Source organism: Vitis riparia, chromosome 14 (genome assembly GCF_004353265.1).
Source record: "Vitis riparia cultivar Riparia Gloire de Montpellier isolate 1030 chromosome 14, EGFV_Vit.rip_1.0, whole genome shotgun sequence".
Classification (NCBI taxonomy): Eukaryota; Viridiplantae; Streptophyta; class Magnoliopsida; order Vitales; family Vitaceae; genus Vitis; species Vitis riparia.
The window spans coordinates 23,645,130-23,665,266 of record NC_048444.1 but is presented as its reverse complement, the minus strand read 5'-3'; the positions used below and the strand labels follow the sequence as shown (position 1 = coordinate 23,665,266).

The 20,137-nt window shown below is 36.4% G+C and overlaps 1 protein-coding gene across 3 annotated transcripts; it reads right to left on the bottom strand.

Moving 5' to 3' along the window:
* Positions 1-40: 40 nt before the first annotated feature.
* On the bottom strand, positions 41-19,758 carry LOC117930748 (WD repeat-containing protein 75). 3 transcript variants are annotated; one of them, XM_034851436.1, is made up of 16 exons: positions 19,624-19,758; positions 19,194-19,432; positions 18,908-19,093; positions 16,023-16,199; positions 13,358-13,766; positions 12,609-12,727; positions 12,382-12,459; positions 11,815-11,955; positions 10,879-10,923; positions 10,226-10,392; positions 9,878-9,956; positions 9,024-9,109; positions 7,925-8,054; positions 2,875-3,007; positions 1,249-1,415; positions 41-162 (listed from the first exon to the last, which is right to left on the bottom strand). In XM_034851436.1, exons 2-16 carry the CDS (start codon positions 19,311-19,313, stop codon positions 130-132), a joined length of 2,070 nt encoding a protein of 689 aa, XP_034707327.1. In that variant the 5' UTR covers positions 19,314-19,432; positions 19,624-19,758; the 3' UTR covers positions 41-129. The 3 variants fall into 3 exon arrangements, with proteins under 3 accessions (XP_034707327.1, XP_034707328.1, XP_034707329.1); XM_034851437.1 differs by lacking the exon at positions 19,624-19,758 and adding an exon at positions 19,523-19,576; XM_034851438.1 differs by lacking the exon at positions 19,624-19,758 and adding an exon at positions 19,541-19,559.
* Between the last annotated feature and the right edge of the window lie 379 nt (positions 19,759-20,137).

Below are 20,137 nucleotides of genomic sequence, written 5' to 3'. Positions count from 1 at the left end.
CCATGCTGGGCTCATGTGCTTCTAGGTTGTATGGGTTAAAGAGAACATACTCATGGTTGCCATTTATATATGCAAGCAGTGCTGGAGGCAGTTTTCCATCCGAAACATTCCCTTTGAAGGAAGCTGAATTTACATGAATAAAGGCAAGTCCCCTCCCTTGGCCTATTATATCACAAGCATAAAGACAGCCTTAATGTATTAATATCAACTTATTCAAATTTTCTACTGTTCAAAATGCAAGGAAACATGCAGAAGCTTAATGCTGCAACTGCCTGTATGGTAGGCCACCAAGATGATAATCAAAGGGCATTCACTAAATAGGAGATGAAGTCCATGCATACAACAAACACAATTATAGCATCTATTACAGGTTTCTGTGGAATGGGAGAAAGACACCAAACAAGGTTTGGAAGATTGGCTACACATAATAAAAGAATTAAAAAGGGCAAGGAACTCAAAGTGAGATGAACCTGAAAATGCACCTAAACAGAAAAGACAATAGAATTTCTCTCATGAAATAAGTCAAGACATTCCCAAATATTGTGTAACAAAGTTATAGTCTGAGAATCCCCTTTTGTTCAACTCCATAGACCACAAATATACATATAGTAAGATTTTTTATTAAGTTGAGGGCCTGAAACCATATGGTGGTGCATTTTGAGGGCTAGAAACAAGGAAATAGCATACAGAAAACCTAATTTTTGCAGATGAGAAGTGTTGAAAAAACCAAGGCCCAACCACAAAAGTAGCTCACACTTCATGAAGGGCCTCAAGCTTGGCTTTGGGCCACATAGATAGGCTCACCCACAACTTTAAGGAGTCCGGGCCAGATTGGTTTTTGGGCCTCCGGCAATCCTGCTGTAATGGAGTGCCTTAAGGATTTAATATAACAAAATAATATCCGCCACTGCAAGGCCACAAGCTTTATCAATCACCAAACCTAGAATCCATATCTTCAATTAGTCCTGCACCTCTAAGTACCTAGCAAAAGGATATTTATTCTCCTAACCCAGACCAGAAATAGTTCACCAACTTAAGTGCTTGACATTACTTTTGTACAAATCCCTAAGACAAACATTTCACACATCAATAGAACTACCATGCACCTGAGTAACACCAAGGTTTTAAAAAATGATGCACACTTAAAGGCTACAAAATGAAATGTTTCCTTATCGAAGTAGGATAAAAAACAAACAAACAAATAAATAAGCAGTTCCCAAGTAAATGACCTTGGACTCAAAAGAATACCTTCTTTACAAACCAGGTAGTGACAGGAATAGGTTCTCCCACATTGAATAATAAAATCGCCCCATCTCTTCCATCTATCTTAGTTTCAGTCAACTCAGTGTGCTTGGATGATCGAGGAAGAAGGGTGAGAACAGCAAAATAAGAACCATCCATCACACAGGCTACAGCTGCCCAAAATATAAAACAAATGTTTCAGATGCCTGAAAGAAAGTTGAACTTTAAGGAAGCTAATGGCTCTGATATAAACATTCATAAGAGGAAACTGCAACTTAATCAGCCAACAATAGGGTAGGCTGCTTAATGATTTTAATACATCAACTCTGGTAATATGAGAGTTCAATAACCAGAACTTGTCAAAATCAAAATCCTCATTTAAATGTTAAAATATTGTCATAGAGAGACAATGATCAGGCTTCTTGCAAAGAGACACTCATGAAACCATTTGACATGCATTTCTTGCAGAGGGATACATTATCATCACTTGTCATTATCATTAACATTACTTCTTCCTCTACTTATTGCGGAGAGACACCTTATTTCCATTTTTAAAGATAAGAATAGGACATCCAAACAAAAAATTTATTCTTTTAATTATATCTCGGCTTCACTGTCAAACTTTAGAAGCTTTACATTACAGTATAGGACTCCTTCAAACTATCGTATAATTAAAACAACTCTTTTCTGAATGGGCACATAAAAAATTAATAAGCAAAGTATCCACCAAAAAAGGGGTGGAAACAGTACACGAAGCATACAAGAAATGCCGAGGCCAACAAATGAGAAGGAAAACCCTAAGCTGCCGTTTGCATAGACTTCATGTTTTCTATTGTTTAAAAAAACAAGAGAATGATAATAACTCCTATATAAAATGCAAGAACTATTTGAGACTTACCTCAAAAAGATAATGATTTCTAAAAACTCTTTAAAAAATATGAGAAATTAAAAAAAAAAAATTATTACCTAAAATTTTAAAAGTAATTTTTAAGGACATAAGATAAGTCTACACATTTTATAGAATAGTTGCTCTATTTTATATAGAAATTACTACTATTTTCTATTTTTAAAAATGGAAACCAAACAAGCACTAAGCGAGCCTAAGAGAATCTACAAAATCTAAAATAGATGCTACATTAGCTTCCCCAAGGCATCATCCAACATTTTATAAGATTTACTATTAGACTTTTCTATTAATTGTTAAAAGACTTTTCTGTTAATTGTTAAATATGGATGTACCTTTTATGGATAAACTTGTATTAGTTACATACACCAAGGATGTTTTTTAAATTATTACCAGTTCATATGCTGATATGCACATATAAGAAAACAAAAGAGCTTATTTTTTAGGATCTCATTCACTAGAAACTTTCAAATTTCTCAAATGGCTAAAGTTGATATAGGGAAGATAATATAGGGACAATGATATTTAGAAACCACAAGAGAATTAACTAATGCAGTCAAGCTTCATGGTCATGGGGGTTGACATGGTTTTATTGTGATATTTAACGAAGTTCAGTTTTATTTTTTTCTTTTTCTTTTTCCTCTTAACACTAAACTGTTTCCAATACAATAATAAAAAATAAAAATAAAAACAATAAAACAATAAAAAATGAGTAAGATTTGGCCAACCTTCTGCTTGAAGCTTATATGACCAAGATTCAGACAGTTTCGACAAGCTCCAAAGAGACAGTTGAGATTTTGAACCTCTGGATGCAGACACAAGATACTCTGACTTCCCAATAAATGACAACATCGTGATTGGCTGTAAAAGAATAATCGAATGAGATGCAAAGAGACAAATCCATGAAAACAAAACACATACTCTAGGAAGGCAGTTCTCCACACTGTATACAACTGTCTGTGAAAGCATCCACTCTCACTCTCTCTGTGACTGTTTGACTGTGTGTGAAGTGAATGAGATACAAAGAGACAAATCCATGAAAACAAAACACATACTCTAGGAAGGCAGTTTTCCACTGTATACTAGTGTCAGTGAAAGCATCCACCTCACTGTGTGTGTGTGTGTGCACGCGCATGTGAAGCACTGAGATTTGTACTGTTCCAACAGGTTGTTATTCCATGTTTTTTGGCAACTGTATGCCAACATAACTAAACATGGGCAAGCAAAAATATTCTAATCTCACTGAAGTCAACCAAATGAGAAGATGACAAAAACAAAAAGAAAGTTTTAGTAATATGTGATCCAAATGAAGGCTCAGCCTTATGTTCTTCACAAAAATTTAGGACACGATAAAAAAAAAATTGATAGACAAAAGCTTGTATTAAGAGACGCCAAAAGGGGGTGCAGCCCACATATATAGGCAGTATACACAAAAAACCAAACAAAGCACCAGAAAAAAAAAAAGAAAAAGAAAAAAACCTAGAAAAGAGCAAGGTTAGCCACAATAAAGAGCATCCAAAAAATTAAGATAAGAGGGAATTTCCCAATCCAAAAACTGTTGGGACCACTCCACAAGGGAACGGGTAAAGAGATCTATCAAACTTTGCTCTGACAATTCTTCATCTTTGAAGGTTCTTCAGTTGCGCTCTCCCCAAATACACCAAAATAAACAAATCAGAGCCAGCCATCATGTGAAGATCCAAAGATGGTACATGATCAGATCAATAAAATAGAGGACTCAGATCTTTAATGATACACTTGATCCAGCACCACAATTAGGTTTTTAGAAGGCAAAGGGGAAGGAAGCTCCTTTAGTCAGGGAAGAGATTGAGGCTAAAAGAATGGCATCAGAAGATTTTAAAAAGTGGGCTCTGTTAGAAGAAATTTCTTGGAGATGGAAATCGAGAGAATTACAGTTGAAGGAGACAAAAATACAAAATTCTTTCATATAATGGTAAATGCTCATAGTAGGAGAAACTTTTTGGCCAGAGTAAGAGTGGATGGGAGTTGGCTGTCCGATAAGGAAGAGATCAAGGAGGGGGTGTCAAATGCATATCAACATCTCTCTGCAGAGAACGGAGATTGGAGACCTAGTAGTAAAAGGTTGTCCTATGAATTGGTAGGAGGCTAGGTGTTTGGAGATTCCTTCCTCTGAAGAAGAAGTCTTTTCAACTCTTTCAGATTTGAATAGGGACAAAAGCAGCGGGTCTTAATGGGTTTCCTATTGCTTTTTGACAATTATGTTGGGACTTTGATACGAGTGAAGTGATGGGTTTCTTTTGGGGAGTCTATGAACAAGGGTTATTTGAAAGAAGTTTGCCTGCCACTTTTTTTGTCTTAGTCCCAAAAAAGGGTGGAGTAGCAAAATGGAAGACTTTTAGGCCTATTAGCTTGGTGGGGAGCTTGTACAACTTATTGGTAAAGGTTCTAGTAAATAGGCTAAAAAAAGTGGCAGGTAGGGTGGTCTCTATTTCTCAAAATGCCTTTGTTGAAGGGAGACAAATTCTTGATGTCGTCCTTATTGCAAAGAGGCCATTGACCTATGGTTAAAGAGTGGTTTTAATGGTATTCCATGTAATCTCCACATAGAGAAGACCAATGATCATGTAAATTTGAGCTTTTTGTTTCTGGTCTTGGATAAGATGGGTTTTGGCCATAAGTGGATTGGGTGTATTAATGGGTGCATTTCTACAACTAAAATATTCAATACTTGTCAATGGGACTCCAATTGGGTTTTTTTCCTAGTACTAGAGGGTTGAGGCAAGGAGACCCTCTTTCTCCTTACTTATTTGTTTTGGCAATATAGGCTCTTAACTTTCTTCCTAAGAGAGCTAGGGAGGCGGGATTCATATCAAGTTTTAAGGTGGGAGGTAGAGGTGGCAAGGGAGTGAAGGTGTCTCACCTTTTGTTTGTGGACAATACGATGATTTTTGTGAGGCTTGTACGAACCAAATGATGTATCTTTATTGGATTTTGATGTGGTATGGTAAAATATTTGGGCCGAAGATCAACCTAGAAAAAAATGAGTAGATCCAAGTAGGATAGGTTCTCAATGTGAAAGAGTTGGTTGGTGGACATTCTAGAATTTAGAGTGGGGGGTCACTACCTTCCAAGTATTTCAGACTTCCTTTGGGTGCCATCTTTAATTCAACGGTAGTTTGGGACTTGGTGGAGGAAAGAAGGTTTGTAAAGTGGAAGAGACAATCTATCAAAAGAGGAGGGGGGGCAATTGACTCAAATAAAAAACACTTTATCTAGTCTTACCATTTATTCCATGTCCCATTTTGTTATTCCAAGAGGGGTGCGTCATAGACTCAAAAAAATAAAAAATACAAAGGGACTTCCTATGGGGAGGGGGGTCTCTTGAAAATAAGTCTCACTTAATGAATTGGGTCAAAATTTGTAAGCCAAAGAAGGAGGACTAGGCGTTTAGAATCTTTCTGTATTGAACAAGGCTCTCCTAGGCAAGTGGTGTTGGAGATTTACATTTGCAAGCGAGCCCTTGTAGAAGCAAGTAATCATAGGCAAGTTTGGGGAAGGAAATGGAAGGGGTTGCTTTGGAGACAAGGGAGTGGTATGATGTAGGGTTGTGGAAAGCTATAAAGAGAGGGTGGGGTGCTTTCAAAAGTAAGATTTCTTTTGTTGTAGGCAATGGAAGAAGAGTCAGATTTTGGAAGGATATTTGGTTCAAGAACACCCCTTTTTTAGAACCTCTTTCTCATCTTTGTTTGCTATAGCTACCTTAAAGGATGCTTGGGTTTTTTATGCATGGGAACAGGCTGAAGATGGGCATCACTGGAACCAATGTTGATTAAGAAAGCTCCATGATTGGGAATTGAATTGAATTGAAGTTTTTTAAGTTTCTAAAATTTTCAAGTAAATCTTTTTATTTTGGGATGGTTGAAAGGAGTTTAGAGCCATTCCAGATGGATCTGATATGGAATTCATGGGCTCCAGTAAAAGTGAGCTTTTTCTTTTAGGAAGCAACTTGGGACAGGGGTTTTTCTCACAACTTATCACCTATGATACCCAAGGCAGAAGCTCCCACCACAGTTGAATGGCAAAGCACAACTGCCTCACCACCAATGGCACCTTCCTCCCATCTGTCTTAATCAGAGCCCTAGACCACTGCAACTTCCATCCACCAGTTGCATCTGCATCCACCCCTAAGAAGCCCACACATGCATTGCCTATTGCTTAGAGAATCCCTTGTCCCATAAGAACAATTGGAGACCTACTATTCTCACCCAAGCTTCATTGGCCTGACTCCAAAAAATTCAGCCTCTAGTACCCACCTGTCCAACACCAACTTCTTCTGCTTGTAAACTCTCAACCCTACTTGTAAAACCTTTTCTACGAAAATTCAAACTTAAATAAGATGAGAACCTCCCATCAAGGCTAAATGGATATTCCCTTTCAGTTTCCAATGAAACCTAGCCCAAGCCTTTAAAGCAGGCAAAAATGGGGCCTCATCAAAGAAATCTTCCCACCTTCCTCCTAGACAGCAGCTGAAAGACTGCATTTTGTTGGAGTCCAACCCCCCAAACTGCAACCACACTGCTTCTCCTTCACCCCTCAGATCCTCACCACATATGCAAAGGAAATTCCCTCCTTAAGGCCCTTTGCCCCTCTCTCCTGTGAAGAAAGTTTCCCAGTTTTATGCAACTCAGCAAATTTGTGGGGAGGCACCACTCCAAAGCATCTCAGCTTCTTAGCGAAAACACAAGCCCCCCACCCAACCCCTTTACCGCCGCCTCGCATGGCTCCTTTCCTTTCAGAAAAACCAAGGACAACCTTTTTGCTTCCTCAAAATGCACTAAGCATAAAAGAAATCTTCTCGTCCCATTGCTATGAAGCTACAACTTGTAGCTTCTCCCTCCATCTATTCCTCTCTTTAAATCTCCAGGCGTTCACTTTATCAACAAGCCTCCACCCCTTCCAAAAGCATGGAGAGACCCTTTCCTTGAAATCTAATCCACTCTAAGAAACCGCAACTCCTCTTCACAATCTTACCAGTTACCTTACCTTCAACATTATCAATCTAAATCTCAAAAAATTTGATTCTATTGCAAACCAACTTCTACCTCCGCTCACCTCCATGCCTTTCAATGAAGCATTCAGTTCAAAGGAACTCCCAACTGGTACCTTACAAGAACCTGGTTATTTTAAGCTATATATATATATATATATATAAATAATCTAAATCTCAAAAAAATTGATTCTATTGCAAACCAACTTCTACCTCCGCTCACCTCCATGCCTTTCAATGAAGCATTCAGTTCAAAGGAACTCCCAACTGGTACCTTATAAGAACCTGGTTATTTTAAGCTATATATATATATATATAATCTAAATCTCAAAAAATTTGATTCTATTGCAAACCAACTTCTACCTCCTCTCACTTCCATGCCTTTCAATGAAGCATTCAGTTCAAAGGAACTCCCAACTGGTATCTTACAAGAACCTGGTTATATATATATATATATATATATATATATATATATATAAATCGCTAAATATTATAATAAATATGGAAACTAAACTTGGCATTTGTGAAAATAAAACACCATAAATATTTCAAATATACTGATATTAAACATGATATTAATATGTTGTCATCAGTATTATTTAATGCATTGATTAAAAAATGCATTTTCAAATCTCAACCAGGAAATCTAACAATACAATTCAATGTTTTGTGTGAAAAAAAAAAAACCTTGTGTTTTAAGGACAATACACACAGATAGGCAATACTGGTCAGGTTATTCAAAGAATCACCTCCAGAGTCTCTCCAATAACAGCCACAAGGACATTCTTCTCTGGATCCCATATTGTGATAACAGTTTCTGCAGCAATGGCCAGAACAGAACCATCGGCAGAAAATGTGGCAGCTGTCATCGGCTTTCTTCTGCAAAGAACAAAAGATTTAGCCAGAATAACGAGGTTGTAGCATAATATTTGGGGCCCATGCTGTAATCAGAGACAGATAAATAAAAGAGGAATATTCTGAACAGCAGGTTAAACTAAACTTTAAGGGGTAACCAGCAGTAGCTCTACAAATCAAGCTTGCATACCACATGCAATTTTTTGTAAAATTTAAAGTTCAGGGGGCAAAAATAGCCAGGAGAAAAACTGAAGAACAAACCTCAAGGTCCTAATCAAGTCGTGCTTAGCACACTGCAAAAACATGGAGCTATTTTTTAGCTCCCACAGATCCCCATCCCACCAAAATCCAACTTGGCACAGAATTTTATTTTATTTTATTTTATCAGAAACAAACATATGTATTAAATAAGATGAGAAGGATGAGAAATCCTCCTCATGAAATACAGACCTGATCAAAAAGAGCCCAGTAAACCTCCTCTATACTAGGGTCTATACAAAACGTACAAAAGCCTAAACAGGTTGGCACAGAATTTTATTGTATGCAAGTACTTCCTAACCATCAAAGAGCCTTAAAGCATGTTTGGCTACACATTATAACACTTGAGAGGATACTTAAGGATAAAAACCTCTTCATAATGGAGCTAATTTGAGATAATTTGGTAGAAGTGCTTGCATGAAGGGGTTGATGAGCTTAAAATTTTTTTATATATTGTATAGAAACCTCTTCTCTACCTTGTTCTTCTCAAAAAAGCACTTCATTAAAGTTACAGTTGGCCCCCGATGGATGTGTTATAATGAAATGAAAATAAATTTTGTAGTCTTCATGCTAGACACCTTGGCTTGTCTTGAATGGAACAAAACCTCTTCCACTTCACTTTCTTTGTTAGACATGTTTTTATTCCAGGAATACATTATTTTTATATTCCACACTCAGCAAAGAAAAACAATGAAAACCTCTAAAACAGATGATTCAAAACAAAGCAAGTCATACTTATATGAACCAACAGCGTGGCATGTCCAGCCAGAATTCTGAAGCGTTTGATCTCTTTGCTGAATCTCATGACTGCAAGCCCAAATCTGAGAAAACAAAACAAACTGTAAAATTACAAAGCAGAAGGCACTAAAAATTAAAAAACATTCCATACAAGATTTAAGTCCTTTCAAGCACTCATGGAAAGTGATGGATGTAATTTTCTGGTGAAGCCAGTATGAGACACAGTACCACCATCAAAATTAGCCTTTTCACATGGATGGCAGTAAAGGATAAAGATTCTAACCATTGACCATTTGATCAGTTGGAGAAAGGTAATTATAAGTAGATATTGTAGGTTAAAAAACAAGGAAGAAAATGTCAACCATTCTTTTTTCTACCAGAGGAATTCCAACCATCTTTCTGTTTGTTGTTTGGCAGTGAGTGAACTTATAAGTCATTGCTCCATTTTTTAAATCAAATGGGTTGTCCTGGAATCAGAGGCTTTCCTAAGAGGATGGAATTCTTTATTTTATTTTATTTTTATTTTTGCTAATTTGCCGAGAAGGTATAGTTCTAAAAAGCATAGACCTGCAAATGCTTGGTGCCCTGCTCCTTCTTGCACTTTGGTGCCTATGGAAGGAGAAAAGTCAGATTTTTTTAGGAGATCAAGGTATTTTTCTTGGATCTGAAAGGTGTTTTTGTGAAAAGTTCAATATTGGGTAGTGTTTGATAGTGTCTCACTTTCCAGTTCTTGAATGTGTTCTCCATCACAGTTATTTTCTTTCATTTACTACTCTCTGTCTACGGGCCTTCCTTTCTCTCTTAATACAGTAAATTTCCTAACAAAGAAAATCCGTTTGATATCCGATTACCTTGAAGTCACCACCATATGAAGAGCTGACGGCCATATGACGGGTAGGATGAAAAGCAATAGCAGAAATACCAGCATCCCTGCACAATATTCAGTAGGTAGCATAATGTTGATAACTGCCGAGCAAAAAAGTAATCATTTTCATCTCCGGTAAAATCAAGTGTGAGTGTATGTGTAGTGATAAGTGGCAAGAGACATAAATTTCACTCCTCATGCTCAGTAATCCTATGCTTTTCTTGGCATTCTGGAAAATACTCAAAACCAACCAGATGATAAATGTATCAAAAACTATAAGAACATTTATGTTTTCTCTATTCATTTTTTCAAGTTGGACTAGGCAGGGATAAACCTGTGAGGTTCATAAATGATGGTGGATAAGATGAACCCTTTACTTTGAGAACCAGATGTCCAAAATTTAAGACAAACAAGGCCTCCTAATCCTTCTTCAGGAAACTTGGTTTCAGCTGTACTCATCATAGAGCCATCTGGGGAGAGGACCATCAAAGTCACTACCACCTGTTACAACAAATTATAAGCATATCAATTATACATGAAAATGCATCAACAAGAAATGCATATTATGTCACCAAATGAAAATGGTGCAAATAAGCATAGATTCAAAAAAACAACATTCCCGTAAATACATCTGCATAAAAATTTTGGGAAAAAATTCATATAAATTATTAGCAAAAAGAAAAGAAGTGAACAAGAGTAAGATGAACCGAAGATCAATGTCATCAACCGATTTAAGTACATGCTGATTAATTACTGATCAATTACTGATCATATGGATGTGGTACTAGCATTATGTATAATACAAGGTAGAAGTTGAATACAACACAAGAAAGAAGTTTTGATCAAATATAGGTAGTTACACGATCAATAAAACATGACACATCCAAAAAACCATTCCTGCATAAAAGAGAAACTGAGTGTGAAGGAGCATAATAAACCCCATAGGTGGATTTTCAAACAAGAAAAAAACTTAATAACTTTATATACCGTGACATCATCACTTGGTTGATGGTTTCTCTCGCAGATTTGGACCTGCAAAAGGTAAAAATTAGAGTGTTTTCACTACCAAATACTAATTGCTTATAAGAAACACAATGCACACTTGACATATGGAAATTACATTTTCCTAAAATGTAATACTGATACACATTTGATACCCTTCCTACTGTCACATATATATAGTGCAGAAGGACAGGGATTGAAAACACCATCTGACACTTCTTCAGGGAAGGAGAAATATAAAAAAATACTTCAGTATAGAAGAGTACATTGATAGAGTGATTTCATTCATTTTCTAGGGCAATTTCCCACAAGAGTCTACAAAGCAAATTTTGTAGATCTTAAAAGATATTGACTAATATATTATGTTTAAAACACAATGCATATTATCTACAATGATGTTAGCATTAATGTTTTATGAACATGAATGTAAGACCTTACTTGAAAGAATAAAAATGGATCAAGATAAATATTTCAAATATGCTCATAAATATAATCAATATGTCAATGACATTTTTTTTGATGAGCAAGAAATATTTTATTAAAAGAAGCACCCAACAAAAAGGGGTGCAACACATGCACACCGGAAGTATACAAAGAGTGCCCGAAGGGGACCAAGTTATAAACACCAAAGCTTTAGCAGACTTTTTTTTTTTTTTTTTGATAAGTAAATCATAATTGTATTAAACAATCAATGACACCTGACAAAAGCATAGGACCCACATCCAAAGACTTCTTAGACCACGAGAAAAGAACAAAGAGAAGACTTTTTCAAAGTTTGAGATACTGCACTGCCCATAAACACACACACATATATATATCCAAAAAAAAAAAAATATTGAATCAGGAGAAAAGTAAAGACAGCAAACTGTGTTAGGAAAGAAAACACTAATTGAGTCACGGTTTTAATCATTACATGCTTACCTCAAAATTTTCACGATCATCAAATAAGCTGTAAAATTGGATGCAGTAGTTCTCTGTACGAAAGGCAACCAAGCCAGCAGTTTGATCAAATATAAACCGGCTATGTAAACCTTCATATATCTCTGGAAATGAACAAGGAAGCTGAAAAACAGTGCAAAAGTTTTTCAAGCATGACTATTTTATTTTGCAAATGAAGCAACAAATCATGAAGAATATATGAAGCACAAAACAAGGAAAACCCTGACTGCTATTAGGTATATATATATCACAGAAAGCTAAAAGTAAGTACTCTACAAATTCTGCTCATCCAAGAGAGAGACAAGGAGAGGGCAAGGTTAAGGTTTATACCCTAGTTGGTTAATTAATATTCAACAAGATCTAGTGGGTATCAAGCAAAAAGCATGACATCTAAATACACATTTCTTTTATGGTTTCTTGTACCAAGCGAAGACATTCCCTCCAATCAACCAAACAAGTAACAGATTCACTCATTTTTTGATAGATGACTAAAGGCCAACACCAAATAAAAAAGAATGACAAGAAGCAAACACCCTACTGATAACAGACCTTGATCCCAGATATGGACTTCAAGATTTCCATTGAAGGCATTTTCAGCAGGTGAATCCGATTATCTGCACAAGATACCTGCAGACAACTATTTCAGTAAAATTGGCAACAGCAAATGGCTCCATTTCAGAAGCAACATAAAACATAATCATGATGTCAATAATATTTTTGTTTGTTTACCCAAAAAAATAAAAAGGAAAAAAAATATATCTTTAAAATAATCTTACAGAGGAAAGTGAAGGATCTAGTGAAGTTGTAAAATATAAAAGTGGAGATCCAATTCGGGGTAGAAATTTCTTTTTTCCTGTGTCCAGTTGCCAAAACACAAGAACTCCTTCCTTTCCACCTGAGTGCCGGAAAACAACAAAATTACCATGAGCATGAAAAGGATGAATCAGAAAGAGGAAAGAAGTAGATGAGACAACAGGTATTGTTGTCAGTTTGCATCAGATACCGCCAAGCAACCACCAAATATGCAAGGGAAACACAATGCAACACCACACCTCCAAGGAAGTAGTTGTTGAATGGAAGTCCATAAATCTATTCAATAGTGGCAGTTGTATCATAGAAATTGCCCTATTATAATTAACAAAGCATTTGGCAATACAAGTCCGTAAATAATGGAGCTGTGAAAAGAAAGTAGGAGCCATCAACGCAACTGATGGTAGAGGACCAGTTTTAAGATTTCAAAATTTACAAGCTCAACTGTGTGGATAGCTGTCATTTTCTGTAATAATCACACTCATGATCATGATTGTGTATGTAAAGTTACACAGATATAGCACAATGGAGCAATTCAATCCCATGGGATGTCCAGACACACGAAGTATAGATGAGATAACTATTGTGCATGTCACTAAAAATTCAGCAATGCTGGAAATCCCACTCAGAAGCTACAATCCAACAGTTCACAATAAGACTATGACATCTCCAGTACAATGCTAGATATTGATGAACAATGTCGACTTTTGTCTACCTGAAAACAAATACGCCCCATCAGAGGAGAAAGACAGCACCTTCACTTCAGCAGAGTGCCAATGCCAAGTGGCACAAGAATCAGCATCATCATCACCCCTAACCCCAGGCCTTTCATCTTCATTGTTCATTGCTCTTCCATTCATTAGTCCATCACCCATAGAGAATGTTCTACTACCAAAACTTCTCCAAATCAAAATCCTCCCAGTTACATCACCTGCAGCTACAATTCTCTCAGTTGGATGGAAAGCAAAAACAGTCAAGTTCTTTGTGTGATGCAATGTTATCTTCTTAATTGGAGCCCCCTCGTGATCATGAGCGATAACCTCCCATACATGAAGCTTGCGCTTGTTTCGAACTCCAAAGAATTTTCCCGAGGAACTAATGGTTATTAACTCTGGTTGTTGAGTCTGTAAGAAGGTAATGACATGTATGATATAAATATAAAAGTACAACAAAATAAGAGCAAAACACCTTTTTTCAAAATTGCATGGATACATCGAGCTAATGGCATGTATGATATAAATATAAAACTACTACAAAATAAGAGCAAAACACCTTTTTTCACATGAGGACTGAATCATTGTCTTCAAAATTATATATGGATTCTCTGTTCCCGTCTTTGTTAGAAATTCTGGTTCAAATGCATAATTCATTAACTACCCACTAACATCATAATTAAGAATGTCAAATTTAATCTCTCTAATACTAAATTTTGTTCAACCATTCCATTTTCATTAACTCTCTAATGATAACGCTACCTCCTCAAAATTTGTCAAATTTTGTCAATAAATCAATAGTTATCAAGCTTCTCTTCATTTCTCTAGTAGGTTAAACATCGTCTTCTTTATGAAGCAAAATTTCCAAAGAAAGAGATCAACAAGTACCAACAAGAAATCATTTAAGAAAGTTTGTGAAGATTGAAGTGCCTCTGGAATACTGTTCATAGATTGTATAACAAGAAGGAATTGCTTGGGTGTGGGTAGGTTCTTGGAATGGGTTGTTGTGGAAGATAGGGGTCAAGCACAGGGGATATTGGTCTTATGGGACAATAGGGTGTTGGAGTTAATTGATATGGAAGGGGGGCATTTCCAATCTCTCATTGATTCAAAAACAGAGACAAAAGTTTCGTTTGAATGTTTTCAAGGGTGTGTGGGCCGATCCTACATGGGGTGAGAGAGAGAGCTTGTGGGCAGAACTGTGTAATATTACAGGGCTTTGGGAAGACCCATCATGTATCAGTGGAAACTTCAACGTAGTCAGATTCCCTGAGGAAAGGAAGAACTGCTTGAGAAGCTCAACATTAATGAGGCATTCTTCTAAGATCATATAGGAGCTTCATTGAGGGACCTCCCATGGGTGACCAGTCCTTTTACTTGGAGTGAAGGATTGACTAATCAGTTCTCATCTAGATTGGATCGTTTCCTTCTATAGAATGGGAGAATCATTTTAGTGGTTTGACTCTGTGTTTTTTGCCAAAACTAGTTTCCAATCACACTCCAATTTACTGGATGGAGAGAGGGGAGGGGTGGATGACGAGGGGTAATAGCCCTTTTTGAAAATATGTAGCAGAAAGTGGAAGGGTTCAAACACCTAGTTAGAAATTGGTGGGTAAGCTATACCATTAGGGGATCATATAGCCACATCTTAGCTACCAAGTTGAAAGCCTTGAAACAAGATCTAAAATCTTAGAATGGAGAGTATTTGGGATTGTCACTACCAATAAAGCTGCAGCTCTAAATCAGATTGGTTTTTGAGATGCTAAAGAAAGGGAAACCGTTCTTTCAGATGAGTAAATGAGGCTAGGAGAAAGGTAGTAGAGGAGTAAAATAAGTGGGCACTAATGAAAGAAGTCTCCTAAAGGCAAAAATCAAGAGAATTTGTGATAGTTTGCATGGATAAGAGGAGTGGGGGCTTGGATATTAGAAGTCTATCAATTCTTAATAAGACTCCTCTCAACAAATGGGGTTAGAGATTTGCTTGTGAGAGAGGTTCTCTTGGAAGCAGGTCATTACAAGAAAACATGGGGAGGAAAAGGGGGCATGTAGCTCTCACGGAGAGCATGTAGCTCTCACAGAGTGATGAAAAGATATGGGGTGGGTGTGTGGAAGACCATCAAAAGGGGGTGGGAGGACTATAATGCCCAAATTATAGGTTAACCAATTGAACTGTGAGTCTCACTTGGGAAGGAAGAGCTATTTGTTCACAAGTATGCTACTGATTTGGTGTGCCTGGCGTCAGCACTCAAATCTTTCGAGGGAACTGTTTCTGTCGCAAAAAGGGAAGAGGCCAGGACCAGAAAAGATTTTAAAAAAAAAGGAAAGAAGGAAAACACCATTTGAAATCTGGAAAACTTACTTTTGTTGGGAATTTGTATTTAAACCTGGCCACCTGTTTGATATATTTAATGCAATTCCCCGGGCAGGAAATAAATAAATATGCCAAGAACAACTAAATTCTCCTAATTTTACACCATTCACAACAAGATCTTAGGTTCTGGCTTAAATAAATTCAAAACTTATCACTACTACTTTTCTAATGTGTGCTGCTTCTTAAGAATCGTACCTTATTTTTGGGTTTCTGTCAAACAGCTATGGGCCTATATAACTGTATATTACAAATATGGAAATTTAATTTGCAAATATGTAAAGATCTATCTCATTCACCTCCGCCAATATAACTCCAGCAGCTAGACGAGACTTTGTCAAGTTACACTTCAAGATTTTCCGATGCACCTTTGGCTGGTCGTCTTGTATTTTTGTATTTTCAACAGACAAATAAGCGAAAAGATTAGGAGTTTTTCCATCAGTCTCAGCTAGTTGGCTTAATATACCTGGAATTACCTGAAAAAAAATTAAAAAAAAAAAAAAGGATTTTTCAGATCGAAACAATGAGTGTTATGTAGAGAGATAAAAAGGTATAAAAAATAACTCCTTAGTGAGATGAAAAACACACATAGGGTTATAAGATATAATTCATTCAATATCCTATGTCTTTTGTTTGCACTAAGATACGGACAAGTGGTTTACTGTGAAAAATTTTATATTAAATGTATCATGTATAAAAGATGGTGGTAAGTTAAGCCACTACTTGGTTTTGTATTCCTATCTATGCCTTCCATTTTTCATTCATGCCATGAAGTACGATTTGTCTGAAGCTCCTAATTTTTCCCCCCTTGGTGGTTGGAGCTGGAAGAGAATGAAATGAGGATGTAACTTGGGTTTCACATTGTGATCCACAATTAAATTTTTAAAAGCATATGTAGAGCTTCCGATTGAGAGTTTGAAATTCTCCATGTTGCAAATGCTTTATTTTTTGAAGTGGAGGCATCTAGAGTCACTTTTCATTTGTTCACTCTATGGACTCTAAGAAAAGTGACATTTGAATCTCCAAGAAAAAAAATTGCTTTTTCTCTATATTTATTTTTTTCATACAAGGCTATCATCACAAACATGCTCTTATAATAAGCATCCATTTGAAAGAAAGGAAAACTAAAATTCCTAATAAGAAGCAAACACCCATAGACATTTTTATTTTTTTTTGGATAAGCAAACAGAGCAAGTCTATTAAAAGAGCACCAAGGGGACACATCCTATGTATACAAGAGGTATACACAAAATACCAAACATAGAAAAACCAACCAGTAACAACCAATAACAGCCAAAAAATAATAAATAAATAACAGTTACAGCCACGACTATCTAAAAGTCAAGAATTGACAAAATTCCCACATCTAGCGAAGCATTTGTCCATTTCAAGAGGGCTCTAATGAGGTTCTCTTCTAACCTTTATTCTAAGAGCTAGCTTTTCACCATTAAAGATTTGATGATTACAATCTTTTCAAATGCACCAAAACAAACATAGGGGAGCCATCCACCAAACATGGCATCTCTTTTCATCCAATCAAACTTCCACTCAAGAAGCAAATTTCTCATAGTTGCTGGAACAATTCATTTCAGGCCAAAGATTGCTAAGAGAAACATCCATAACCCTATTGTTCTCTCATAGTGAATCAAGATATGGTCAGTAGACGCTTCTCTCTCTCTGCTAAGACTACATATATTAACCATTGACTACCCCCTCTTTATTTTTTATTTTTATTTTTATAGGTAAATTTTTGTCCTATTGGGACTTGAACCTGGAACCTCCCACACACCCTCTCCATCCTTTTAGCATTTGAGTCCGGCCTCAAGGGCAGCTGCCCCCTCTTTATCAACATGTAGTTAAAATTTTCTCAAACTATTTCCTAGGTGAAAAAATGAGATCTCAAAGGTGCATGAGACCTCCACTCTAAACTTCCTTAATGGGGAACTCCACTCTGTATTTAGTGCACAAAGAACTATAGTATGACTTTACACTGAAAAAAAACCCTCCCTACCCTCTTTCCAAACCAAGATATCTTCTCCTACATCTTGCACTTTCATTGTATAAATAAGCTCCTTAAATTGGGAGAGCCCCTCCATTTCCCCGTCCTGGAAGAGGAGGTCATGGAACACCATGGTGGTAGTGGTGCTATGGCAGTAGTATTTTTTTAAATTGTGACAGTGTGTTTACACAAGTCCTAACAGGGAGAACTTGGATATGACACCTATCAAGGTCAAACTCAAATAAGGGACTAGAGATGCAACACCTTAAATTCCCTATCATGAACTGCCCAGTAGCAGAAACTGCTATGCTCAGATTCTTACACAAGATTCAGCAGTCAATGGCATCCTGAATGACACTATCATCACAAATAATACTAGAAAATGGAAAGTGCATCATGTCAGACCACACTGTAGTGATGAATCCATTTACCATTTCTTCAATGCCTCCACCTAGCATGATAGATTTATAGTTTCATATCCTATCATATAAAAAACAACCACTCAGTTTTCACAGGACATCCAAATGTGCATAAAAATAATATTTTAACCAATCTTAAATGGTATAGAACTCTATATTCATGTCAATAAACATTTCGCTAGTGCCTTTAGAACACAATGCAGATGCTGATACACCTCTAACAAAACTATGATAAAGAAAACAAATAAGTATTTATCATTTCACTTGCAACAAATAAAGGAGATGAGAAAAGAACGAAATTAGTTTAAAAAAAACAAATTAAATATACTACCATTTAATTTAAAGCAGTTAAGATTTTTTTTTTTCTTTTTTAGGTAATACCATGCACATGAAACCCAAAAGTATAAACAACCAAAGAAACAGATAACCAATAAACAAAGCCCATTTTGTAGTGGTTTCCCTTTTTGGTTAAATTGATGAGAAAACTGTTGAGTCGAAAGGAAATCAAACTTCAAATTTTTTATTCATGTTGTTTGGGTTTCTAAAGGATGCAAAACTAACTTCAAGCACCCAACGTCATTAAATCAGGCACAGGCAAGCTAAGATTCCAGGAAAGTAAAAAACATTTTGATAATTTTCTCATCTTCCAGCATTTTCTTTATGCCAATCACAGAATCCATCATCTCCTACCCCTGGGTTCCTTTTACTCATTGAAAACAAAGCATAAGTTCTAAAATTGCACAAATGTAGAATAAATCCATCATACCATGGAGAAGATTGGCAACCGAATATCAACTGTCTTCATCAATTCAGGCAGTGAAAAATCCCAATAACGAACAGTTCCATCCAGTGAAGAAGTCCAGCAGTAGCACAGGATTTTGCTGGAAGGAGTAAAAGCTGGAACCACTACAACCGATGTTACAAGTGCTGTGTGCCCTTCCAACTCTGTGATCTGCTATTCATAATAAAATCAATTGTGAGCCTACGCGCTTGAATCTTGAAACAAAGACTAAAAATAGAGTTTACAAAGAACAAAAAAAAACAAAAAGGACCTGCAAGCTAGTTGAAGTGCTGAAGATAGAGACGGTACAGCCGGTGCAAACAAGCAACTTCTTAGCATCGTTTGAGAACACCGGAGGCGAAGAAACCAAACTCTTTCCTCCTTTGATCATTTTTTCTTTTAATCACAGTGGCGGCGTCACAGAAAGATCATGCAATGGATCAATTTGAACTGCAACTCGCTTCACCTCAATCCAGCCCCACAAGAATGAAAATCTCAAAACAAATATACCTAGCAGACAACAGTCCAATGAGGAATATGTCACCAAGAAAAAATTACAAATAAAAAACTATAATCCAAAAAAAAAAATTCCCAAAATACATTTGAGTTATTTCAAACCCTGTATGAAATTCCAAACAAAGGTTTAGAAGAGAGCTGAGGGTGAGCCCTGGATGAGTCGAAATTGGAGAGAAAAAATGTACCCGTGAAAGTTGAAGGTCGTCTTCTGTTCTTCTTTACGGAAGTGTGTGGTTTCAGGGCCTTTTAAGAGAAAAATAAGTCATTCTGCTGGAAGAGGCGCTAGGGTTTTGGGTTTAAGACACCGAGGGTTGATACGGCGTGTGCCGTCACACCAGAACGTTTCACGTTATATTAAAAGTGACGAAATACTCCTCGTGTTTTTGTTGGAAAATTACCCCTTTTTAACATAAATGGTTTCTAAGCATTTCTAATATGTTTTAAAATGAAGGGTTATTTTATAGAATAAAAAGTTAGATTTCCAAAATATGAAAATCCTCATTGTACCCTCCTCTTAATCAATGACCTTGCACCTTATATATGTATATTTTCCAATGTCTATTTGTTTACTCTTCATGTATATCTATATTTATATAATATATAAAATTTTCAGAAAAAATACCCAATAAAGTCACCAAGGGATGATAAAGTCCTATTTGGTAACTATTTTTTAAAACTATTTTGAAAAACAATTTTTAA

What these genes read in the sequence shown, in the direction of transcription:
- LOC117930748 (XM_034851436.1), bottom strand. Translation starts at nt 19,313, where the DNA reads ATGATCAAAGGAGGAAAGAGTTTGGTTTCTTCGCCTCCGGTGTTCTCA. An exon ending in TGGGGCGTATTTGTTTTCAG is followed by an intron (nt 12,728 to 13,357) that starts GTAGACAAAAGT and finishes TCCGGCACTCAG; the next exon opens with GTGGAAAGGAAGGAGTTCTT. An exon ending in AACCAAGTGATGATGTCACG is followed by an intron (nt 10,393 to 10,878) that starts GTATATAAAGTT and finishes TTGTTGTAACAG; the next exon opens with GTGGTAGTGACTTTGATGGT.